Below are 27,936 nucleotides of genomic sequence, written 5' to 3'. Positions count from 1 at the left end.
CATTCATTATAGATCAGCAATTATTTGGGATGCATATACACGAAAACTTTTGATTTAGAAGAAAACTCTAGTTCCCATCCCATTGCATTTTTTGTTGAAATTCACCATAGTAGGTCTAATGTTTATATATTTGTATGACAGAAAACATTGAATACCTGGGATAAATGGAATGCAACCAATACAGGACCGAATAAGAGGACTTCAGGAACAGTTTGTGGCCAGGATCCAAGGTAAAAATTTTATGAGGCTTTTTTTTTGCTGCTTTTACCCAGTACATTCTTGTTAGGTACCATACATTGATGTCCATCCCATCCCATCCCATCCCATCCCATGCCATCCATATCTTATTTTTGTACCATGCTATAACTTTTATAGAATGCCATAGGCTGAAGCCGGATTTCAGTATGACTGAATATCAGGAGTATCTTGGTCAGGTTCTATATTTGCCTTTTTATGTTAAAGTTTGTACAGAATTATGGCCTCTCTTTAACTAATTTTTATGTCTTGGCATCACAAATTTTAATACCCATTAATTAAGGATTTTAGGGATTAAAATTATTTGTACATTTAAGAAGACCTTGGGCAAAAATTTATATGGCTCCTGTTTGATGTAGAAGTGCATTTGCAACTTGAACCCAGGTTTCTTTAAGTATACAATAGTTGAACAGGCATTTGTGTCCTCTGAACATTTCAAGGTCACTGAGCTCTTTGTTCTTTTCCTTTGTTGGTAACATGTTGTGTATTTATGCATTGCATTCTGTTGTCTGTTGCAACTTGAGCCTTTACTTACATTTTGCAACTTTAGAGGCTTCTTTTCTGAATAAATACTACTCCAGTGGCCTAGTGGTTAGAACATCTGCCTCTGATGTAGTAGGTCGTGAGTTTGAATCCCAGCCAAGTCATACCAGAGGCTCATAAAAATGGGATGAACAGCTGCCTCGCATGGCGCTCAGCATTAGTGTTAGGGCTGGTCGACTTGGTGTCAGGACACTTTAACTAGGTGGGACATCAGGCTGCATTTCTGCAGCATGATGCCCCAGTGCTAGACATCACTGTAAACTGCCACACTGCAGACAAATTTTTCGATATGAATGATTTTTTTTAAAAGCTATGTTAAAAATCCAAATCACAATTATGCACACACACTCTCTTTTCTGAAAAGATTTTGATAAAACTTGACAGTTTAGCTTATATTATGTGTAATATGATATGTGTCATCTGAGTGATTTGTTTAACCCTTTACCTCGTGTAAGCACCTTTGGATGCCTCTACACCATTCTCATGGAAGCCCCTTTGGAATCCATTACCTGATTTGCATGGAAGCGCGTTTTGATGCCTTTCCACCATTCTCATGGAAGTACCTTTTGACACCTGCTGTAAAAATCAGCCATTTTGAGCGATTTGGCGTAGTACCACCTTTGGGGAAAACCTCCTATTACTATTAGATGCTACATTCATCAATATGAATGACCATTATGGCAGATTATGTGACCGCTGTTTAAGATCTGGTCATAATCTGCTATTTAAAGTGACTGAGTCTTGTTCTCCACTCTACAAAATGGAGGCATCGGATTTTGTTCAGTACATTCTTCAGTTTGCACAGTTAGAATCACTACTATGAAAGCTTCAATAACTTATGTAAAGGCTCTGATATTGATGTAGGTAACAATTAGTCTTTTTTATAAATTATCAAATTCAGATGATTTAGTGATGTAGATGCAGGCAGAGAACTTGTAAATATTGAGTATGAGAAATGGTAGCTTTGGTTGGTCACACAACTTCACTGGCTTGACGGTGAATGAGTTCTCTCAAGACTTTAAAGCACATAAATCTTCTTTTGTGAAAAATTATTATTCAGCTATAATGATTGTATTTTACTCTTAAATCTTTCCATTCATAATAGTTGTATACCAAAAATGTAAAATGGTTAAAATTGATGTTAAACATGATATATACTACACTGATAGAGTTAACAGGCAGGCCTATGTGTATGGAGTCAAATAGGTAACAGGTGTTCTTTTTATAGCACACTGCACTGTGTAACTTTGATACATTTATATCAGCTGGATAAAAAGCCATACACTCTATGAGGTAAAGGGTGAACTGCTTAGAAAAGTTGAATAGGCTTAATGTGCCCTTCCACATTATAAGAGGTGCGTAATGGAGTCAGGAGCCATGGTGGCTTTGCGGTAAGCATGCAAGTTTCAGTCCTTCCATCAGATTAGTCTGTTTCATCTTGCATTTAGAGCTAGGGAAGAAAGTTGAATATTGAGTAACTTGATGCATTACATTAGGGTCATTTGATCTCTGGATTTCAAGATGGTGTGAAGCCATACATTAGGAAAACCTAGGTCAAGTTTGATTTTCATCATGTTCAAACAAAATTTGAATAATTATAACTTTGCCGTTTTGTTGGTGGGGCATTCATGTTGTATGGACACATTTCTGTTTTTTACCTGTGTTCTGTGTTCTAATATATTTTCATTCTGTTGAGTTCACATCCTGTATATTTATACCATTTAACATTTCTTGAAGCTTTCACAGATCTTGCAAGTAATTTCACCCAAATTTATTTCAGATACTGTAAGAACCCATCTTCAGTGGCACCATTTGAATGGGAAGATAACATCAATAAGTGGCCGGTTTGTTCATTTTATTTTAATTGTGTAAGGTCTTTTGTCTTGTGTAAAAAGCAAAGACAACAGACCTTAGACAGTTTTTAGGTTTATGGTCTGGGCAAGACAAGATCTGGACTAAGTACATCTGCCCAGTGTAACTAAGTAGTATCATCAGAAAGGTTATTGTAGGTCAGAACTTTGATATGTTTTTCATGTTCATTAAAGAACTCATTTCTAGCTCGCTCCACATTATGATAAATATTCCATTTTCCCTGCTCGGTGTGAAACATTCAGGTTGTACTAAAACATTACAGAAAATTGTTCTTGGATGGAATTGATAATTAAAGGTCAAGGTTATAGTAAGTAAGTTGCCATGCCTGTCAAAAGTATTACAATGAAACCCATCAAAATAAAGTTTTCCATTGGCTAAACTTCCAAGCATTATTTGAAGGCATAGCCCATTAATTGAGTGCATATCTATGCTTGAATAATTAATTTGTAAACTTAAATGGGTATCACAGTAGGTCACCTTGATAAAAATAAGCATGACAAATTAAGCCTATAAATTCAAATTTTTTGATTGGCTAAGTAAAAGCATAACATAAAGATATATATAGCCTGTTAATTCAGTGGGTATCTGTTGAATAATTAGTTTATATCTAAATTTAATCATTTGGGCATTTTATGAAGTATTTTTAAGAAAACACATTTTGATATTTTCTATTTGGTCTTTAAATCCTGCAGCCCACAAAAATGGTTGAAATTTTACCTTTGAATACATTCCCTAATGACATTAATACATTAATATTAAGAAGGAAGTTTCACTACCTCTCAAATCTAGCAATTGTAAAAAGATGAAAAAATTTCGTATATACCGTCGATATGTCATATAGGAAAAGGGAAGAAACTCTTCCCAACCCTTTCTGTCATATCACCTTAGCACCACTATGTGGTTATGGTTGTGTACTCAGTTTTAACTTTCACTGTATACAGCTTACATCATATCCTATATCTCATAAAATCCAAGTTTTACCTTGTGGATTATTGACCGTCATCAAAGTTAGTATAGTATTGAGTGTAAAGGTATTTAATACATGTCACAGTCATTATTTTGTGAAATTTGTTGATAATTATGTAGATTGTTTGTAGTTGGGGACTTTATTGTTTAACTGTCCTTATGCTCCAACACAGTGTTGGTACTCATTTGGTGTTCATGCACACAGCATGTATTTTTACTTGTTTAATAAGTGTGGTTATTGTTATATTTGAACTTTTGTGGTCATCATTTTCAGTTTTTTGTCATTCTTGTCATTTCAGCTACACAGCGATGACAAAAGAATTTAGTTTGTCCAGTGCCTGTGTTGTTTGTGCTATATTTGATCACTTTCTGTTTGTTATTTATGATTTGTTTACTTGCCAGTCCAGATTGAACAATGATGTATGTCATTGAGGACATGCATAATATGTGTCTGACTTGCACAAAATATTAATTGACTTCTAACTGTATTGTATGTGCAAAGTGGTCATTTGGAATTTGTTTCACAGATTTGTGACAAAGGTTGAAGAGATGGGTCAAGGCTGGTCTGATGGAAAGGATGTAGCCTCCAATAGTGACTTGGCGTTAAAGATGAATATCCTACCTTATTTCAGCAGCCCAATGGGCTTAAGTCCCCATGCACATCTGTTGGACAAAATCCAGGATCCAGGGAACACCAAAGTTTTATTTTTAGAAAGCCTGCATTGTTTTTGTCATGCTGGTACCAAACACTCTCAGACACATACCAGGTTGCTGAGCTTTGACAAAAGTATTTCTTGAGTGAATATGACAATACTGGTGTTTATTAGGTGGATCCTTGTGTTTCCCATTCCACCTGCAGGCAGTTGTTGTTCATTCGTTGAGTCGACGAGATCCACTCTAGTCATCCAAGGATTGGAGGAACTGGTTCTGTTCTCTATGTGCGCAGGTGGCTGATGAGGCCAATCCTTGCATGGAATGTTCTTTTGCTTAAGGGACAAGGGATGAGTGGGACATCTCCATGAGGGTTGATGGCACATGCTTTTCTGGCTTTCCTCTTCAGCTCTGCAGCTGCTGTCCTGCTAGATTCACACAACTTGGAGCCTGGAGGAATGCCAGGTGACTCGATCGCTTGCTGTTTGTTCCTAGGAATCGGGGTTTATGTTGAATGCTTTCAATGCAGCTTTCAGATTGTCTTTGAAGTGTTTCTTCTGACCTCAGTGGGATTGCTGTCCTTGCTGTAGCTCGCCATAGAAGAGTCTCCTCTTAGGCAGCCAGTGGTCTGGCATGCATACAACATCTCCCGCCCATCATAGCTGAGGCTGCATCGGGATGGTGTGGATGCTGGGGTGAGACATGCTTGGGTGAGTACCTCAGTGTCTAGAACCTTGTTCTGCCACTTGACGTTGAGTATTTTCCTGAAACTTGTGGCATGAAAGTGGTTCAGCTTCTGGTGTGGTGTTGGTACACCAACCATGTTTCACTTGCGTAAAGTAGTGTGGGGAGCACAGCTGCCCTGTAGACCTTTAGTTTGGTCTGGATGCTGATGCCTCTTCTATTCCAGATGTTAGCATACAGTCTGCCAAAAGTTGTGTTGGCTCTGGCAATGCTGAGGTTCACTTTGTTGTCAGTAGTGATGCTCTGTGACAGTGTGCTGCCAAGGTAGGTGAAGTGGTTCACTACGTGATGTTGGGCCCAACAGAGGGATTTCTAGGGGCTGGCTGATGCAGGATCTAAGTCTTCTTGGTACTGATGTTGAGACTGAAGGTTGTGCAGGAGTTGGAGAAATTGTCAGCACTGTGTTGCAGGTCGGCTTCTGAGCCAGCATTGAGGGCACAGTCATCAGCAAATAAGAATTCCCTGATGGTGTCTGTCGTAACCTTAGTTTTCTCTTGAAGCCTCCTGGGGTTGAACTGTTCTCCATCTGTACAGTACCTGATGGCGACTCCAACGTCTCCATCTCTGAAAGCATTAGTCAGCATGGCAGAGAACAATAGTGTTGGTGCCAGAACATAACCCTGCTTGATGCCATTGGTTACTGGGAATGGCTTAGATGTCTCTCCATTGTCCTGGACTCTTGTCTGCATGCCATCATGGAAATGCTGCACCATGGATATAAATTTTCTTGGGCATCCATACTGGCCATTACCTTCAACGAGCCTTCTTTGCTGACAGTATTAAAAGCCTTTGTCAGGTCGACGTAGGTGGAGAAAAGATCAGCGTTTTGCTCTTGACAGTTCTCTTGTAGCTGCCTTGCAGCATACACCTTGTCAATGGTCCCACGTTCATTCTGGAATCCACACTGGCTTTCTGGCAGGAGTCCCTAGTCAAGGTACATAGTGAGGTGGTTCATTAGGATTCTGGCAAGTATCTTTCCGGTGATTGAGAGGATGGATATATCCCATTGATTGTAGCAGTCCTGGTGGTTCCCTTTGCACATATTCAGGTGGATTATGGAAACGTCTTTGAATTCCTTGGGGATTGTCTCCTGCTGCCACATCAGTAAAAACGGTTGGTGGAGCCTTTCTATCAGGGCTTTGTGCCCTTCCTTGTAGGCTTCAGCTGGGATGGAGCCTGCACCAGGGGCTTTGCCAGTGGAGAGCAGACGTATTGCGTTCTATGTCTCAAGCAAGGTTGGAGGGTCATCTAGTGCTTTGTTGATGGGTAAATGGGGGAGACGAATGACAGCTTCATCATTGGTGGCTGAACGGCGATTGAGGACACTGTCAAAGTAATTAGTGTGTTCCTATCTGCACTGAGAAGGGGGATGATCCAGAGGATGTAGGTCCATACACTTCTTTTAGGACATTGTAGAAGTTCTTCATGTCATGCCTGTCTGTGTAGCACTATATCTCATCAGCTTTGTTGCTCAGCCCTATGTCTCGCATCTGACGGAGTTTCTGCTATACAGTTATGCGTATATTGTTGTACACATCATTCCTGGAGGTGGACATGGGGTTGTTGAGGTAGGTTTGATGGAGGTGGTGTTTCTCATCCAGCAGCTGCTTGATCTCGTTGCAGTTCTCATCAAACCAGTCTTGGTGCTTTCTGGTTGAGGGTCCTTGCATTTCCAAAGCTGTGCTGTAGACCACCTCTTTGAATGCCGCCCATTCAGTCTCCAGATTCTGATTGTTCAGGAGGGTGTATTTCAGACGGTCTTCCAGGGCATCCACAAGAGACGGTTTGGTACTGGTGCATTTCAGCTTGGTGATGTTTAGTCATTTAGGAGCCTTCTTTCCCTGCAGGCCTCTTTTGGGCTGAATGCAGATGTTGAGCTTGGTGGTTTGTCAAGCAGTTAGTGCCACACAAAGACTTGGTCACATGAACATCCGGCTGTCCCTCTTCCTGACAGTGATGTAGTTGTTGAGATGCCAGTGCTTAGAGCGAGGGTGCATCCATGACATCCGGTTATGGGTAGGGAGGCGAAATACTGTACTGGTGATCAGCAGCAGTTCATGCTCAGTGCAAGGCTGGAGCAAAAGGAGACTGTTGCTATTACAGTGACCCACTCCATGCTTTCCTAGTACTCCATCCCAAACAACGTGTTCACAGCCTACTCTTGCAATGAAGTTGCCAAGAATGATGAGCTTATCTGCCATTGGAACATCAGAATGACAGAATGAGGATCCTCATAGAACTTGACTTTCACTTTATACGGGTTGGTCATGTTTGGAGTGTAGCAACTGATGATGGTAAGGTGCTTTCTTCCAGACAGGAGGGGAGTTTCATGGTGATGAGTCTGTCCTTTACTCCCTTGGGAGGTCCAGCCAATTTGCCAATCAGTGCTGTCTTCACTGCAAAGCCAACACCAGCCTCACGGTGCTCTTCACTTCCTTGGCTGCTCCAAAATAAAGTGATTCCAGAGCCCCTTTCACAGAGTTTGTCTTCTCTTGTAAGCCAGGTCTTGCTCAAGGCAGCAATGTCCATGTTGTGTCTGGCGAGTTCCTTTCCTATTAGGGCGGTTCTCCTCAGGGGTCTTTCCTCTCTGTCTAGTAAGGTGCACACATACCATGCGCCAAGTGTGAGAGGAACAATCCTTAATTTATTCTTTGTATATCAACCGCTGGAGTAGGGTCCCCATCAGCCATGAAAAGCTAGCTAGGGAGGTTTAGATCAGGCAATGTTTAGGGCACCTTTCCTAGTCCCTTCCTCATTCCAAAGAGGTGAACAGTGCATTCCTGAAGAGGGCAGCTCAGTCGCTCAGGGCAGCTGCCAGACTCCACTACTGCTCTGTGTCAGTGGTGAACAACCCTAATGGCTTGAGCTGCATGCTAGTGTACCCACACCTGCCACTTCATCACTTTTTTGTCACCACAGGACTTTAGTGTGTGATAAAATGGGATGGGTGAATGACAAGAGTGACTTGCATGGTAACTTTGTTTTAAGTGAGGAAGAGTTGCGCAGTTTGTCGACCTCACTTTATCCCCCCAAAACCAGCTGAGTCCAGCAGCATACCAAAGTTGAGACGGCTGGAGATGGAGTTGAGTGCAGTGGATGACCAGGATGTCCTACATGCCTTGTTGTGCTCGTAGTGCTCCACAACACTATGCTCGACCTAAAGGCTAGTGTGGAATATGATGGCAACTTCACCAATATTTGGTCTTTATTGCTAGCATTTTTTTGTCTTGATGGGAATTTGGGCAGTTATCATGCAAGGGAGTTCATGGCCAATATTACCAAAGTAATTAATGGGGCTTTGCACCATTCAGTGGCTAACATCCTGATGACAAGTATATTTTGAACTTCTGAGACTAGATGTGTTTCCACACATTATCACTGAAGTTGCGCCATTCCTTGGTTCTCCATTCTATGCCCATGCTACTCCATTGCTGTTTAGAGGTAAAATTTATATATATGGAGGAAGGTAGCACAAACAGTGCCTCCACTGTATATTGTCACCTTCTCCATTGTTCTGGCTGTACCAGTCTTGAGAGCAATTGAGAGTTGTTGAGAGACAGTTGTTGACAATAAAAAGGAGACTGAACACTGCTCAGCTGCACTTTTGATCTCAATGGAATTACAAGTGGCAACAGGCTCCTTGATTCCTGAGGGAGTTCAATCAAAGGGTTCTCCTTCCCCAAGGCTCTAAACAATTGCCATTAGTTGCCTACCCAGTCATCCACCAAGAGCCTGTCAAACTTCTTCATTTTTGGCACACTTTGATCAACCTGGATGTAGTGGGGGTAATCATGATGGTGTACCCTCTCTATCAAAATGATGCAAAAAAAGGCTGACTATGACCATTACATCTGGAACAATGGGTTGCAGAGTTGCCATCCATGCATTGTTCTAGGATGCTGATAGTTACAGACTAGTTGACTGATACAGGAAGTGACAATACAGGTGCTGGCAATGAGATAGAGTTGGTCTTTACATCCATTTCATACCTTCCGGGATGGTTTAGAGTTGATGGGGGAGTGTTCCCATTACAATATAGAGACAGCCTAGTGACCTTTGAGCCAGTGATTCTGGGCACTTGTATATATCAGATCGTGATGATCATTATTCTTTCATGCCATATGCTGCCACTTTGGCTGCTGTCCAGCCATCTGGCCAGCTGTACCTGATGTTAGAAACCAGAGGTCCATCACTTCAGCATAACATTCTGCATGGTGGTCAATAGTTCCAGGGTATCAAAAACACAAACATATGTAGATTAGTTTGACCACTTCACCTGCTTTGCCACACATTCTAAATGGGTGGTTACAGAGCTGACCATCCAGCTGAGAGCCATGCATATTGTCCAGCTGGCAAATGAGCCAACAATTCAGCTGACCTTCCAGCGAATTCTACATCCAGCTGTACTGTAGCACTTCCTCTGCCACTGATTCAGTCTGCAAGTAATATGTTAATGGCTTATCTGTCAGATACCATGACACAGTAAGTGATGAACAACCTCCACAGTAACTGCATGGAACATTGATGACTTAGCATACTCAGATCTAATAATGGAACAGACTTAGTTAAGCTTTAAAGTGGCTATTAAGAAAATATATCACGTATTGCTGACTTTCAAATGCTCATCACCACTAACTGCAAGCCAAGGCTTTAAGGCTAAGAAAGTATCAGTCTGTTGATTAGGTAAGTTCTGTGATCGGAGCAATTTTAAGGCATTTCCTTTCTGAAAGCCAGCTACCAGTGACATTTTTGTCATGCTGGTGTCAAGCACATTCAGACACATGTATTATTCAGCTTCAGACGTTAGGTCAAAACATTGCAGCCACCTTTAAGCTTGTGAATAATTTCATGGCAATGCCTTTTTATAACAAAATAGAAACACAAATTGCCCACGTTGTGTTTCTAGCCCCAGACCCAGAAGCCTCTGATCCATGGTGCACTAACAGTCATTTGGGAGGAATTTTAAGCCTATGTCTAGCCACCACCCAACCACCTACACTTTTGGTACAGCTATTGATGGGTCAGAACAAATTTTGAGTGAATAGTCTGCTTAGTTGATCAACAGTCATTCTGAGGAAAATACCATTGGGGCAGTTCACACAGCTGCCCTCATGTTTATTTCATCCCTGCTTGTTCAGGCTTAATCTTCATGACCTCAGTTGTGGAGAATTTTGCAGGCTAATACAGTCCTCCACTTCGAAGGCCTTCAAAGCAAAATTATACATTTTCAGAGCGCAAGTTTAGCATCATCATCCTTTAGGGCCTCAAACCCACTTTTGGTTGACTTATCAGGCTTTTTGAATATAGAGAGCTACAATCAAAGGCTCCAAGACATCAGACACTTTCAGGCTTCATGTCATGACAAAGAGCTATTATACCAGCTGACCAATTTTGACTTACACCTGTCACCTTCTCAGAAGTACATACTTTCTGTAGTAGTGTACCCCTTTTGTGATATCTAGCTGATTGTAAATGAAAACATTGCATGCTTCACATCCAGTATGGCTGCAATGGTAGCCATCTTTAAAATCTTATTGCTACTCCTCCTGAACAGAAAGTTATATCATCATGGAGTTTTCACCAGAAGATTTCTTATGATGTCTTGCTCATCTTAAATGAAAATGGTTCTGCCCAAACTTCCGATATAACCACCACATGGCCATCTTGAAAATCTTACTGCTACATCTCATGATAGGTGTGTGTGTGTGATTTGGACTTTAAACGTAGCTTTAAAAAAAAAATCAGTCATATCACTACAATATCTGCATGTGGCGGTTTAATGTGATGTCTAGCACTGAGGCATCATGCCACAGACATGTAGCATCATGTCCCACCTAGTCACATTATCCTGATACTAGGCCAACCAGTCCCAACACTAATATCTTAATTCTGAGCACCTAGCAATGCAGCTGTTAGTAACATTTTTATGTTTTTGGTATGACTTGACTGGGGTTCGAATCCACGACCTCCCACATCCATGGCAGACACTCTAACCACTATTCCACCAGAGCAGTCATCTCAAGAATGGAAGGTCATATGAGCATAGGGTTTTCAACAGAAGACTTCATATGGTTTCTAGTTGGTCTTGAAAAGAAATGTCCTGATTAGATGTTCAGCATTGCCGCCATATTTAAAATCTTATCTTTCTAGATATAAAAAAGCCTTTCAACATTGGGTTTTCACCAGAAAACTTATTATTATGGCTACTAAATCAAGATGGTGTTGATCTGTCATCCAGTATGATCACCATGGGAGCCACCATGGCATAAAAATTGTGTCTGAGGTGGCTTCCCTTGCAATAGCATGGCTTCAAAATCAACCATATGGAAAAATCTGTTTGAACTGCTTCTGAATTCTTAAGTGAATTTTACTCAGACTTGGTTGGAATCAAAATTTTATCTGGGGTCGTTTCCCCAGCAATGGTGTGGCTTACACTGCAACTAGTTGGAAGATCTATTTTCAACATCTTTAGAATGGCTGAGCCATTTTTAACCAAGCTTAATATGTATATTTCTTAGAATAAGCTTTATCAGAATTGTGTGTGGATTTGCTTCCCTAACAATGGTGTGACTTCCATAGTAATCATTTGGGAAACCTATCTTTAACATCTCATGAATGGTTAAATGAATTTTGCTGAGACTTTATGGGACTGTTCCGTAGGATATTTCCTTATCACAATTTGGTCAGGGATGTCTCACCTAGCAATGATGAGGCTTCTTCCTTCTTTTGTTAACACTGGTTTGGAAAAGGAGTGAATTTTATATCTTGTCTGTGGAGTGGGTTAGCCTTTGTTTCAATGGCAACTACAAGTTAGTCTCTCCACTGTATTAGCCATGTTTTCTGACCAAGAATAGAATTCCTTCGGCCAGTTCAAATCGCTGGGATATCTAAGTTGCATTTTTGCTAGGGGTGAATATAAGACTTTTTTTTTCTTTACAAAGCCTTACTTTTCCATTTGTCTAAATCAAATGGGAAAAGAATTGGTAGGAAACATCCCTTGGTCCCTCTCAAAATTACTTCTGATATCTCAGCAACCACCACATCTAGATTGATTTGTTTGATTATCAAGAACCTATCAGTCTCACTGGGAGAGATATTTCTTTCCTGAGAATCGAAGTCCATCAGGTTTGGGCTGTTGTTAGACCTTGAGCCTTTATTAATCATTCCACTCTCAGTAATAAAATTAGTGTCACCTTTTGGTATTTTCATTCCACTTTCTCTTAGTTCTACCCCTATTTAGTGGCACTTATGCATTAGGGCTGATTATGTCAGATCAACAAGTTGTCAAAAAGTCATTTTCCAGACTGCATTAGCATTTTCCTGAAAGTGATGGTAAGTTTTTCTTGACAGCTGACATGGGTCCATCAGTCTTCATCCAGACTGACAAAATCAGCAGTGTAATAAGAGCAGGTAATTTATTTCTGCTATTAAACTGTAGTTTCCAAGGGGGAAGGATAAAATTTATTTTAATTATGTAATATTTACCTGCTATTATTACTGGGTTCCTTTCTCCTTTCCCACCCTGATGTCCTATAGTTTAGTCTTTGCCCGAGAATGAACAGATGTAACTAAGACATTGGACTGGGACTGCATTACTTTTGTTCTAGACTTCTAATTACTGAATGGAGTAGAGAATCTTTCAGCTTGGACTGGGGACTAGTGCCAGGAAAGGAGATAGCAGTGTAATTGTAGCAGGTAAGTATTACCTAATTAAATTACTTTCACACAGTAATTTCAGAAGGACTAAGTGCAATCAAATTTTGTGAATGCAGCCATCAATATCTGCAACCTAAATATGTCTTCCAGTCCAAACAAAGAGCTTTCAGATGTCTGCAATGATAAATACAATCGAACCATGTGATAATATCTTCCCTCAAGAATTTTTTAAGTAACACTGTAGATTGGAATCAACTTTGATCAACAGATTTACATCACTCATGTGCAAATCAAGTTTGATTTTCAAACTTCTTGAGGAACTTTAGACAAGGCTATGACAGTTTTCAAACTTCTTGAACTTTTGACAAGATTATGACAGTTTTCAAACTTCTTGAGGAACTTTAGACAAGGCTATGACAATTTTCAAACTTCTTGAGGAACTTTAGACAAGGCTATGACACTTTTCAAACTTCTTGAGGAACTTTAGACAAGGCTATGACAATTTTCAAACTTCTTGAGGAACTTTAGACAAGGCTATGACAATTTTCAAACTTCTTGAACTTTTGACAAGATTATGACAGTTTTCAAACTTCTTGAGGAACTTTAGACAAGGCTATGACAATTTTCAAACTTCTTGAGGAACTTTAGACAAGGCTATGACACTTTTCAAACTTCTTGAGGAACTTTAGACAAGGCTATGACAATTTTCAAACTTCTTGAGGAACTTTAGACAAGGCTATGACAATTTTCAAACTTCTTGAGGAACTTTAGACAAGGCTATGACAATTTTCAAACTTCTTGAACTTTTGACAAGATTATGACAGTTTTCAAACTTCTTGAGGAGCTTTTGACAAGGTTATGACAATTTTCAAAATTCTTGAGATTAACATTTGACAAGGCTATGACAGTTTTCTAATTCTTGAGATCAACATTTGACAGGGCTGTGACAATTTTCAGCACAAGCTGATTTAAAGTGACATACTGCAGTATGGTGGCAGTACTCATAATCTTTGGTATTATCTAGAGTTTTTTTTTACATTTTTTTGTCATCTACTGTAATAAATGGTCTCTCTGCCAAAGCATTTACAAAATTTGATATCAGAGGGGATTCTATAACATCAGCTTTTGAAAGTCTTATTTAAATTATTTACATCTGTTTTCAGCTGTGTAAGGAAACCAGCAAACCGAATGCTACAATTCAGACAGACCGACACATGTCATGTGAGATTTCTGGTCGCCCATGTTGTCATGGCATCCAAGGAGAGTGCATGATAACTACCCGAGAGCACTGCAATTTTGTCAGGGGATATTACCATGAGGAGGCATTCCTTTGTTCACAGGTTGTCCTGTCTTCTGTTGTAACTTTGGATTTTGCTGCATTTATTTTTATGCGGAAGTTTTTGTGTGATTTTAATACTTATAATAAGTAAGAGCATTAATCATTATTATTTCTGTAGCTTTTGAATTTAATTTTACACTCAAATATATCTTGACCAGTCTTTAAGACGTGAATGATCATTTACACAACCAGACAGTTTTAAACATGTGATTTGGGGTGTTAACTATTTCTCTGAATTGCATGAACCAGTAAAGCATAGTTTTCTGTCTTAAGAAAGATTGTTTTTTGTATAATTTAAAGACAGATAATTATTTATGATGTATATTGATCAGTATTTGGAAGTTAAAATCTAAATTATTTTAAATGTTCCATTTTGCATTGTGAATTCATTTCCTTTTATGGCTGTTATTTGTCATGATTTGGTAAAAATTGCCATTTTTGTCTGTACTGGAGGGTTCAGTTTGTAAAGATTGACATTTTTGTCTGTACTGGAGGGTTCAGTTTGTAAAGATTGACATTTTTGTCTGTACTGGAGGGTTCAGTTTGTAAAGATTGACATATTTGTCTGTACTGCAGGGTTCTGTTTGGTAAAAATTTACATTTTTCTATGTACCGGAGGGTGGTGTCTTAAAATTCATTTTCTGTAGCAACCACCAATAAAAAATGGATACACAAATAGGAAATTCACAGTATTTGCTGAAACAAATGGGAAAACATTTGTACTCTGCAAACTTTAGACATTGCTCCCTCGTTATACATTGATAATGGGAATCATAAAAGTTGTCAGTACTCAAAGATTGTAACACTGATTATGACAATCATGAAAGTGTGCAGAAATCATTATAACACTGATCATGGGAGTAATAAAAGTGTACAGAAATCATTATAACACTGATCATGGGAGTAATAAAAGTGTACAGAAATCATTATAACACTGATCATGGGAGTAATAAAAGTGTACAGAAATCATTATAACACTGATCATGGGAGTAATAAAAGTGTACAGAAATCATTATAACACTGATCATGGGAGTAATAAAAGTGTACAGAAATCATTATAACACTGATCATGGGAGTAATAAAAGTGTACAGAATTCATTATAACACTGATCATGGGAGTAATAAAAGTGTACAGAAATCATTATAACACTGATCATGGGAGTAATAAAAGTGTACAGAAATCATTATAACACTGATCATGGGAGTAATAAAAGTGTACAGAAATCATTATAACACTGATCATGGGAGTAATAAAAGTGTACAGAATTCATTATAACACTGATCATGGGAGTAATAAAAGTGTACAGAATTCATTATAACACTAATCACAGAGTCATGAAAGTCTACAGTACTCCTGTATTGTAATGCCAGTTATGGGAGACCTGAAAATGTACAGTGAAAATAAACCCATGGTACAACTTATAACTAGTTCTTATCAGCCAAGAACTGAAGGAACAGTAAATGAGTAGAAATGATAGAATTAAATAAAGCTGATGAAATAAAATCTCTGCCCATTAAAGTTTATATGAGAGGCAGTGTCACATGAAGGGACTTTATATTAAGGGATCATTGAATCTTTAATTGTTTAATTGCCAACCTATTTGTCCGGCAGGTTTCTTGTATGAAGGACATATGTGGGATGATTCCGTTCTCTGAGCAAAACACACCAGATCAGTTCTACAGACTGTGGACATCACTTTTCCTTCATGGAGGGTATGTCATATGCTGACAGCTTAAATAATTTTCACAGTAATATCATCCAAGTTTGGCCAGTCAGAAGCCTCTATGTGTGTGTGTGTGTGTGTGTGTGTGTGTTTTTAAAGAAGTAATTTTATTCTGTATTCATCCTCAGAGCTCCCCTCTTTCTGGTACAAACATTAAATTTGTTTTGTTTAATGGGATTACTGATATGAATGTTTAATGGGAATACTGATATGAATGTTTAATGGGATTACTGATATGAATGTTTAATGTTTGTATGAATAATGGGATTACTGATGTGAATGTTTAATGTTGTTTAATGAGATTACTGATATGAATTTTTACTGTTGTTTAATGGGATTACTGACTGGAATCATTAACTTACCTATCATTATTTGGAGAGCATTTTTAACATTTCTCTGTCATTTTATTAATATATCAGTTTGCTTTGTTGAGTAATACAGAGTGTTAGTGGTATTACAGACAATTAACATTACTCTTCAAAAACATGAAAGTCCAGAACAATGTGCACATTTATGTGGTAAATGAAGGAGATGCATTTAGTTGTCAATAGTAAACTTGCAGTATTTACCCTCAGTGAGAGGCATTTAAGAGTAATGTTTTTAGATTGCCTGTTTCTATTAATATTTTTCCTGTATTTTTATCAAGACCATTTTAGAATCTTTATATTTTAGCTTTTATTTTTATTTTTTTATATTATCAATTTTAAGACTTCATCCACACGACATCAGTGTTGTTGTGTTGACATGCCATTAAAACATAAATGCATGCATACATACTAGACCATGTCTGTTTGTATTATTGATTTATTTAAACCCCATATGTGGCCCCTCAGTCTGGAAGATTTATATGATACATTTATCTGAACACCCAGAATGTTTGTCATGCCACTTCAGATGTCTAACATCACACTGCCAAATCCTGGCTAGGTACCCAAACCAAGCAGGGTACCCAAACCTGCAGGAAACCCAAATCAGGCAGGCTTCCCAAATCTTGGCAGAGTACCCAAATCGTGGCAAGGTACCCAACCCTGCAAGAAACCCAAATGAGGCAGGCTACCCAAATCGTGGCAAGGTACCTAACCCTGCAAGGAACCCAAATCAGACAGGGTACCCAATCATGCAGGGAACCAAAACTTGCCAGGATACCCAAATCTTGCTCCATTAGGATCTCCTTTGGCCATATTAAAAGTACTGAAATATGGAACATTACAGTATCTTTGGAAAGTCACATGTTAACTGTATCTGAATCAGAATACCAAAGAAAAATTATGAACTTAATTGAATAGATTTGTTGTCAACTATACTTCTGTCTTTGTGCCATGACATGATGTCCATATTTGTTAACCACCAATAACCAGTGGTTATGTGTATGATCCGGAACCTTGATCATTAACATATTAAATGTATCCTTTTCTATTGTTTTATTCATAAAAAATTCAACTGTGATATGATGAGTTGTTTTTTTTTTACTAGTTATTTCATCTTACACCAAATACCTGAGAATGGCACCCGTGCTTTCTATATTGTGGAAGTAACTCTTATCAGAAGATAACATATTAATTGTGCTTGGACTTTCATTCTTTTTTCATAAAGATAATCTGTTCAAAATAATCAAGTAAACAATTGAAGAAGAATTAAGAGGCTTATTGCCCAACTTTGTCAGTCATGTTGATGTTGTAGAAGGTTATAGTATGCCTGGAATTATTTGTCATGATTGGTGAGATAATTTATGAATTTGTATTCATAGACATGCAGTTATCATTTGTGCATATATCAATTAAAACTGTGTGACATTAAAAATGGAATAAAGATACCATATATAATTGCTTAAAAGTCAAGTCAAATTGCAAGCAACAAAGATCCTGATATGCCGTAGTATAATGAACCTGCAGATTAGGGTCTATTGATTACTTCTAACAGATTTTTCTGCAGCTCAGTGTCTGTACTATTTGTTATAATGATTACTCCTAACAAACTGTATAGACCCAGATCTGCCACCACATTATGCTCTGGCAGATCTGGGTTTGTGCACTTTACAGTTGGACTCATTATAAGTGAGTATAGAAGATAGGTGACTGGAATTGGATACTTGCGTCCGCCATCACAATGTGTGTGCCTGATGCAATCATTACTTTCCCCAAGTCAGTAGTGGCAGACATGTATACAAAAATCTAGCACTTGGACATTGAGAGATTCTGTTCTTTTATTAAAGGACTTAAAATTGACTACTTGTAATTGGCCTACATGATAGATTAATATTACTATAGACGGCTGGATTTTATTCTTGTTATGTTATGGTTTTAGAATATTTTTCATGTTCACTAGTAATTCAAAGGTCCCTTAAAAGAATGAAATAAAATAGATTAACACCAATTTTATTTTACAAAAATTAATCACTGAAAAGTATCAGATCTGCCAAAATGTCCTTTAAGTTGGAATGAGTTTGACATTTGAACATGCACAAATCAGAATAAAAGCAGACTTGCAGCTATTCTAAAAGCTACATATTTATTTACAGACTTTTCCACCTGATAATCACAATAGGGTTCCAGGTCTTGATAATGCGAGACATGGAGAAGCTGACGGGAGCCATCAGGATGACTATCATCTACATGGGATCTGGAATTGCTGGGAATCTGGCCAGTTGCATATTTGTACCCTACCAAGTGGATGTGAGATTCAAAAAAACATTGCTAATCTAGCTTAGCTTAAACCTGTATACCTTAAATTCATGCATTTTCATTGGTGTAAATTTTCATGTTTTTGCAACACATAGGTCATTGTTTGTAGGGTGTTTAAATTTGTGGTTTGTAGCAACCTCAAAAACAATGAAAATTGACACCCCATGGAAAATAGTGAAATCTTGATGAGGTAGAACTTTTAAGGATCGTCAAGGGACTAGTGATATTATTATGTTTAAACAGAATTCTCCTCTGAATACATTCCCTTATCACATTTGGAAAGAAGCTCTGCTGCCTCTCAAATCCATCAGCTGTGGGAAGATACCAAATGTGTACTGTTTAGGCAAAGGAATGAAACTCTTCCCAACCCTTCTCCATACTGCTCCTTACCACCACAATACAGCTGTGGTTGTTTATTCATTTTTTTGCTGGGCATTAGGTTCATCATATCCCATACTCCTCATAAAATGCAAGTTCTATCCTGTGGATTGACCATCCATCAACAAAATTGGTATAGTGCCGAATGTAAAGGTTATTACTACATATTGCAGTTATTATTTTGTTAAATGAGTTGATAATTATGTGAATTTTTTCAGTTTCTTGACTTTGTTTTTTTTTAATTCTGTCCAATTCTACAGTGGAGTGAACTGAATACAGTTTTAAAGCAATTGTGAGGGTATCTACAGATCAAATGCCAATTTCTAATTGCCCCGCCCCATCAGCTGCAAGTCATGCCCAAAAGGTCAGTCTTGTATGGATTTGGAAGATATATGCTGCCATCCTTCTGTCTTCTTCCATAGTTGGCAAAGGTCAAGGAATTATCTGACTGCCTCAGTGTTAAAATTTGGGATCACTTACTTCCAAGGCTTCCAGAGACATTCTCTCTCCACACTGGTACCAGTCTTCGGTATTGAGCTGCCATCTTTGAACACTGTGATGATCAATGTGACTAATTTGCTGTTTTATAAGGTGGATAAAGATGTTTTAGCACACACCTCCAAATTTGTGTGAAACATAGTTGCTACTTCCTCTGTGCTAGATTTGGCTTCTTTAGCAATTTTTAGATAATAATAATAATAATAATAATAATAATGACAGTAATAATAAAGACTTTTTATTCAGAGAGTGACTCATTTAGTTACAAATGAGAAACTTATCTACCTTGAGTCCTGCTATTATGTATATATACAAGCTAATAATAATAATATGTATATATACAAGCTAATAATAATAATATGTTTATATACAAGCTAATAATAATAATATGTATATATACAAGCTAATAATAATAATATGTATATGTACAAGCTAATAATAATAATATGTATATATGCAAGCTAATAATAATAATATGTATATGTACAAGCTAATAATAATATGTTCAGACACACATTTAAATACACAACTATTCACATAAATACTACATTGCTGCAGAAATGAAATGAAGCACAGGAGGTTAGTGGTGTAATATATACTTTAAAAAGTACACCAGTATTTTTAAATCCATCTAATACACCTATTGTGGAAGAAAAATATGCTTGGAGCTAATTTAATATCATGTGGAATGTTATTTTTAATAGCTCTTTTTGGCCTGTATACTTTAAAATTTTGCCCTTTTAATGATCTTAGGTTTGGGGTGTCCATAGACTTTCTTTCCTCGAAAATGGTGTTTAGGTAAGAGGGAGCAGATTTTGTAAACACCTTGTACATTATTTTGACCTATCTCAGAAATATTTTTTCATGTATTGGTAATACTTGGAATGTAAACATTGCAGTTTGAACATTTTCTGTTTGCTGATCAAGAATTATTTTACATGTCATTTCCTGGAGTCTTTTTTTTTCTCATATTTGTAGTAGTTGTGTTCCTCCAGATTATATTACAGTAGTCAAGATGAAGTTGTATGTAACTTTTGCAAACAAAGTAACTCTGTAATGGAATGAATGCCTTGATTTTCTTTAGGAGCCAAATATAAGAGCTTATTTGCTTTGAAATTTAAACTATATGATGAGACATTGCAAGTTATTGACTACAAATATTCCAAGAATCCTATCTAAACATCATTTTCAGATCAGTGTTATCATACAGAATATGCAGCGTATCAGTTTGCAGTCTTGCTCTTTTCTGTCATGTAGGTATCAACAAGACTTTTGTTTTGTCTGTATTGAGGATCATACCGTTTTCCTTGCACATATTTGAAATCTGTTGAGAGCAGTTTGAAGTTTTTTTAAACTTCAGCTTGGTGGCTTTGAGTATCAAACAAAGTAGTGTCATTAGCATGCATGTCCACTGATAAGACTGTATCTCCTATTTTTAGGGGTAGGTCATTTATGAACAGAACAGATAACAAGGGCCCCAAAATAGAACCTTGTGGCACTCCACAACTTATCATTTTAGTTTCAGTTAGGTGTCCATTTTGAATGATACCTGTTGAGACCTGTTGCTCAAGTAAGATGTGAACCACATAAGAATATCTAGCTTTTTAACTTTTCAAGAAGAATTTCATGATCTACTAGGTTAAAAGCCTTTTGAAAACAACAACATTACAAAACCATCTAATTTCGTTCATCTAAGGCTTTTAGCCACTTGTCAGTCATAGAGATAAATGCAGTTTCACAAGTAATATCTTCTTGAAAGCTAGATTGATTTTCATGAACTAGATGTGATTGTTGAGATATTTCATAAAACACCTGTTTGACTGGCCAAAAGAGCAGGTAGCAATCAGGCATGGGCAACTACAGCCTATATTGTCTAGGTTATTAATTTGGTTGCACACAAAACAATGGCTAACACCCTTGAGATGTATCATGCTTTTGCCTTTCTCTCAACACTTTTTGACACACCTTTGCTATTGGTGGGAAAATTGAGGAGGTGTGCAGGCAGGCATCACTGAAACTGCCTCTTCAATTTGCCTTGCTGCCTGCACCTACTTTTAGAGAGAATTGCAAAAGAATAACGGACCATACATTGCTCAAAACCAGCAGTTATGACTTCATTGCAGCTTCAGGAAGCAGCAGGCACCTAAATTCAATAGCCAGTTTAATAAAGGGGAAAAGAAACAAGGTTTCTCTTGCCCCAAGCCTCCTAACATTTGACATTGACTTTCCACCCTGACTGCCTGCAGATGTCCTTCTGGTTGAGATCAGAAGCCTTCATTTTCTAACAGCATGGATCAATTTGTTTCATGACAAAAATCAGGTTTGCTTAGTAAGGGATTCAGATTTTGTTTATCCAACCTACTCCCTTATCAACTTCCCCTTCCATGATGGAGGAGGTATTAGGAGATGGATATTTCTCAACAAAGTGGGCGGTGGTGGGTTTTTACTTAAGGCAGTTTTTGTCTCAGTCTCAACCTTGTTTACCTTCCTCAGTTGTGCATGGCATGGTTTATCAAGCTTGCAGAGTTGATTTCCAATTGGGAGTCATCATCATCATCATCATTCTCATGACCTAGAGTGGTCGTTGAGGCACTGTGCTGCTGAACATCTGACCAGTTCCCCTCCACTTGTCTCGATCATGTGCCAATGCCTGTGTCTCCGCAAAACTTTTTCTGGTCCATTCTGTGATGTTGTCAGTCCACTTTTTTCTCTGTCTACCTCTCCTTCTGCCACCCTGGACACTGCCCTGCAGGACTGTTGTGGATAGACTGTTGGCTCTAGTGACATGACCATACCATTTCAGCTTTCTCTTTTGGATGGTGGTGAGGAGGTCCTCATGTTGGCCTACTTCGCGCCTGATGGTGTTACGCACTTCTTCATTTGTGATGTGGTCTATGTAAGAGATGCCAAGGATGGTTCTGTAGCATCTCATTTCAAGTGACTGGATTCTTTGTTGTAATTCTGCTGTCAGGGTCCATGCCTCACATGAGTACAAAAAGACTGAGATGACTAGAGCTCGCAATAGTCTGATTTTAGTTTTCAGACAGATATTCTTGTCTCTCCAGGTGGGTCTTAGCTTTGACAAAGCTGCCATTGCTTGTGCTGCTCTTGACAAAATTTCTGCTCTTGATCCCTCTTCAGTGATTATGGAACCAAGATATTTGAACTGGCCCACTGTTTCCAGTTCATGTCCTCTGACTTTAATCTTGGCTGAGATTTGTTTGCCACTATTTGTCATCAGTTTTGTCTTCTCAGCGCTTATCTCCATGTCAAATCTGGAAGATGTTTCATCCAGGTTCTTCACTAAGGTGGCTAGCTCGTCTTCACTGCCTGCCAGCCCATCAATGTCGTCTGCAAAGCGGAGGTTGGTGATGTTACGCCCTCCAGTGCTGACTGTCCCACAGTGGTTTTCCAGGGCTTCGCTCATGATGTGCTCTAAGTAGATGTTGAAAAGTGTGGGTGACAGGAGACAACCTTGACGCACTCCCACTGTTGTCTGGAACCAGTCCCCAACAGCACCTTGGGCAATTACTGCACTGGTAGCCTTGGCATACAATTGCTTGATGGTATTGGTTAGCTTTTGACCCATGTTATACTTCTTCATTGTGGCCCACAATGCCTTATGCCACACTCTGTCAAAGGCCTTTTTGAAATCTATGAACACATGATAGATGTCTTGTTGGTGTTGTGAGTACTTTTTGCACAGAACCCTGAGATTGAATATTTGTTCTCTTGTGCTTCTTCCACTCCGGAACCCGGTCTGTTCTTCAGCGATTACTTCTTCTGCTTGTGGTTTCAGTCTGTTCAAGATGATCTTCAGCATTACCTTACTAGCATGGCTGATCAAACTGATAGTTCTGTAATTTTGGCACAGCTGGAGATAGCCTTTTTTGGGAAGTGTTATAATCAGTGACTGGGTCCATTGTGTCGGCCATTCACCTGTCTGCCAGATCTTATTGCAGATTTTTGTTAGTAGCTCTTTCACTGATTCTCCCCCATTCTTGATAAGTTCAGCTGGGATGTTGTCTACTCCAGCTGCCTTCCCATTCTTCAGTGCTCTTATTGCTGACTCCACCTCTTCTTTGAGAATGGGGAAGTCATCATCATTTGAGGAGTTTGGAACTTCAAGCACCTCTGGGTCTCCTGTGGACTGATGGTTGTAGAGTTCTTTGCAATACTCAGTCCATCTTTCTGCAGTGTCACTTGCTTCTGTGAGGCATTTTCCATTTTTGTTTTGAATGGTACTGACTCTTGGTTGTCAAAGCCATCAAGGGATCTGTGCTGGAATGCTGCCCCATATCTAGCAGAATCATTTCCATTCGTCTGAAAGCATCTCCCTTTAACATCACAATTATCCAAGTCTATGCTCCAACTACCGATCATGATGATGAAGAAATAGAGGAGTTTTACAACAAACTACAGGGTATTCTAAACACGGCCAGTAAGAAAGATATCCTCATTGTCCAAGGAGACTGGAATGCCAAAGTTGGCAAAGATGCTCAGAAAGACTGGGAGGTAAATTGTGGACCTTCTTGCAATGAGCTTACCAATGAAAGAGGGAGACGGCTGCTTGAGTTCGCAAGCTACAACAACTTGGTACTAGCCAACACCCTGGGACAACATAAAGTTTCACGATGCTGGACATGGCACTCACCAAATGGAATCCATCACAACCAGATTGACTACATACTGGTTCAAAACCGTTACCAATCTGGCATCAATAGAGCAAAAACAAGGACATTCCCAGGTGCTGATGTTGGGAGTGATCATGACCTCGTGATTATGAACTTCCGAGTGAGGCTGAAGAAAATTAACAAGCCAAAGAACATCAGGCTCAAATTCAACCTTGAACAACTGAAGGACCCTAACATCTGCAAGTTATTCCAAACCACAATTGCAGGAAAATTTGCTCCACTCCTTGTGATGGATGGTGATGTCAATGAGATGACAGACACCTTCAACACAGTCATGACAGCAACTGCCAAGAACATCATTGGCCTCCATCGCCCGAAGAAAAAACCCTGGGTTACAGAAGAGATTCTGAAGTTGTGTGATGCCCGAAGAGAAGTAAAAAACACTAGACACCCAACAGGGGCATTGAAGTACCGAGAAATAAACAAGAATATCAGAAAAAACTTGAGCAAAGCAAAAGAAAATTGGATTGGACAAAAGTGCACAGAAATGGAGAACAGTCTGATAAAGAATAACAGCAAAAAGGCATTCCAAATTGTGAAAGACCTCACCAGACAGAAACAACCAAGAGTCAGTACCAAATTGGGAGTGGAGTTTAGCAAGAGTTTTTGCAGCTATTCAGTCTCCATAATGCAGTGGCAGATTTGATCTCCTCAGCCATGTTCTCAGATCCCATTTTTGCAGACGGCCCTGCTAGCCGAATAGTGCCACATTTCTGATCGACTTGATCAACAAATCAGGATCTTGAAGGAAATAGAGTCTTTCCTGTATCAATGGTGCAACAAACTATGGTTCACAACAGGAATTCCTCTAGAATCACCCCAATGGGAACTTAACGATCTGCATCAATAGCAGCTCATACATTTGGGGAGTCCATCTGTTGCCCAGCTTCACCATGTGAAAGACCAAACGATAAACCTCTGGACATCAAAATTCTAGAATTATGGCCATTGTAAAGACATTTCGTTTCTGGATGGACCAAAATGAAAAGATAGTCCTCATTATGGTGGACAATTCAGTGATGATCGCATACCTCTGCAAGTGTGTGAATGGGGAAAAAATCAACAGACCTGTGTTTGGGTTTGCACACAGATGAAAATATAACAGCCCACATATCCTAATCAGACTCAGTGGTCTTAGCCAATTCATTGCTTAGAATTGGCCAAACCCTTCACAAAAAGTGATCTATCTGTCAACCAATCTTTCAGTGGATTTTTGCACATTGGGTTCTTCTGATCATAGACCTGTTCACAATGAGGTGGAGTCACAAGCTGCCCACCTTCATCTCTCCAGTCCAGTACATAGGTCGTGGATGCACTCTTATTCATTTGGGAGCTGCCGACAGTTCTGGTATCAAGAGTGAATGGTCACAAATGCTAAGTAATTTTTATAGCCCTCCTCCCTCTGTCAGGTGGGACAAGTCCTGAGTGAATGGGGTGCTTAATCCAGCAATAGACACTCACTGGAAAAATCTGCATTACCCAACATGCACATACAACTATGATTGCAGGTGTTTAATTCCTGCCCACACAATCTACTCCTTCACATTTGGCTCTTGTCAAAAGAACCTTGTGAACAAAAGAATTAAAGCTTTTCTGTCATGGAGATAATCTCTTTAGCTAGTAGGCCCTTCACTTTGAAGGTGCATGAGAGTGTTATTACTCTATGGTATGAAACTAATTAACAGAAAAGAGTGAAAACCAACAAGTTTTGTATAACTGAACAAATAATTTATTCCCTTGAATACAAACTGAAAAATTAAAAATAGCTTATAGTATGGTCATTGAAATCCTAAATAGTCCTGAAAGTTCTATTACAAGTCCAAAAGTATTGAGTATTCCAGATGAATTCCAGTGGCATTCCGAATGAAGTTCAGTCTGTTGTGCTGATGTGCTAAAAGTCTGGAACCACTGTCATTGATGTATCACAATGATTTAATCCAAAATGTCTTTAAATGAATTCACAGTAATTTCAAAATAGTTACTTAGTCCTGAGGTTTATGAGCAACATGGGATTCCAATAAATAACTGAAATGAATAAATCATCTCAAATAATAATTGAATACAACTAAAATAAATAATTCTTCTTCAGATATCAAGCTTGGAATTACTAATTCTCATGTAAAACATTCCTTATATGAAAAACTAAGATGCAATTTTAGAATCAGAACAAGGGTCTAATAATCATTTCAAATTACTAACTTGTTAACAAGGTCAGATCCTTTAAAAGCAAGTCAAATAGAAATTAGGTCACCTGGTTTTCAAGGGTGGAAACCCATGACCTAAAATCAGATTCATCAACAAGATTTCTTCTAAACCTTCCAAGGTCAGAAGGTCACTATAACATATTTACATGAACACAATCACCTTATTTTATAGTTCAAACCCACAGTATACAAAATTAGCTATTTAATGTGTTGTTTTACTAAATGACCCTTACAATCTGTAATCATATAAATTAAGACACATAATATAACAGAGAGGAGTAGCAGGTTTTCAGGGACTGATGCAAAACCAAACAGCATTGGCCCATTGATTGTTTTGATTCCAGAATTGGCTGACTTTTTTCTAAAGCTTTAAGAGGAGAAACAGTTAGTCCCCACAACAATCAAAGGCTGCTGCGCCATTTTCAGGCACAATGGTAGCGCTGATATTGGTCACAGTAAGGATTTGTTGGACATATTAGGTCTGTTCCATTTAAACCTATATGGTACTCAGGGATTGTTCAAAGAGTTCATATGAAAATAATACAGAATTTTATATTGCATCTTTCGGTGATAATTCATTTTGAAAGTTCTTTCCCTGTGCCCCAAGTATATTTACTGGAACTTCCCTTAGTAAATGTTGATGTAAATTGACCAGAATCTCTCACCCTGCTTCCCTAGTGGAATTTTTCATGGGTATTGACATATTTCAAATCAATTTTTACCCCTTAGCTAGCACCTCCTTGATGCTGCTATCATACAACACATTACTTCCAGTATATCTTAGGTATACAGGAAGAAAGAAGTTGCATGCCTTAGGTATACAGGGAGAAACAAGTTGCATGCCTTAGGTATACAGGGAGAAACAAGTTGCATGCCTTTTCAGTGGACCTGATCAGTAGCCAGTTCAGGTCAGTTATGCTCATTTGAAAGGACTGTACATTTGTCCCCCTCTTGAACGGCCTCCATGACCAGTGGCCACCCGCTTCTTACAGCCAGAATCCCTTGGCACCAACGAGTTTGTTTTCAAAAGTACCCTTCAAGAACGGCCACCCCTCTAACGCGACCAGCACATTAGTACAAAAATGTAAAATGTTCCCCTCATGAGTGGCCACATTGTTTTTCAGATATATACAGAACCTTTAATTAATTCATATCGTGACATAAGGTAAGTAATCAGATTATCTCTACCGTCGATACATGTCTCCCAATGTAAAGTTTCAGTTACTGAATGAAGTGTTAACTAAAGTACATGTAACAGTAAGATTAATATTGTATCATTGTCTATAAAAGCTAACGTATACGGGAAATGGGCTTAACGATGTTATGATAGAGTTTTGTGCTTCACACATCTGTCAAGTTCTTCTGTTTGATGATTACAACTAGACGTAATTGTCATCATAACAGGGTCATCATAGGCTAAAAATAGATTTTGTGCATTAACACACACACAGAAATTAAGCTTGAACAAAACAGAGTACCAGACGAAGACAAAAAAATCATGTGACGACACATTTATGGCTTCCTTTACAAAGAATGTATTTCATCCAGTTAACAGAAGTTTTGTCTACATAATTAAATCGCATATAGTTAGCAACATCCGAATAAATCATTACCAAACATTAACATGTCATGTAATTGGAGACTATTATTTTAGAAGAAAGTCAGTTACTCTATTCGACAACATCGGTGGAGGTGGGGAGGAGGGACTTACCGAACAATTGTATGTAGAAA

At 38.5% G+C, this 27,936-nt stretch overlaps 1 protein-coding gene across 1 annotated transcript in view; it reads left to right on the top strand.

Annotated features, from left to right (window-relative positions):
• LOC149803248 (inactive rhomboid protein 1-like) overlaps positions 1–27,936 on the top strand; it is a 104,939-nt gene that overhangs the window by 65,222 nt on the left and 11,781 nt on the right. Inside the window, exons 10-14 of the mRNA XM_089952900.1 lie at positions 142–230; positions 2,579–2,642; positions 13,851–14,027; positions 15,639–15,739; positions 18,269–18,422. Coding sequence (XP_089809026.1) covers positions 142–230; positions 2,579–2,642; positions 13,851–14,027; positions 15,639–15,739; positions 18,269–18,422 — 585 coding nt within the window. The remainder of the gene's footprint in view (positions 1–141; positions 231–2,578; positions 2,643–13,850; positions 14,028–15,638; positions 15,740–18,268; positions 18,423–27,936) is intronic.

This window comes from Sinohyriopsis cumingii, chromosome 3 (assembly GCF_028554795.1).
Source record: "Sinohyriopsis cumingii isolate HCF-2022 chromosome 3, ASM2855479v2, whole genome shotgun sequence".
NCBI classification, from domain to species: Eukaryota; Metazoa; Mollusca; class Bivalvia; order Unionida; family Unionidae; genus Sinohyriopsis; species Sinohyriopsis cumingii.
The sequence above is the reverse complement of the archived record's forward strand: the minus strand, read 5'-3'. Positions and strand labels throughout refer to the sequence as shown.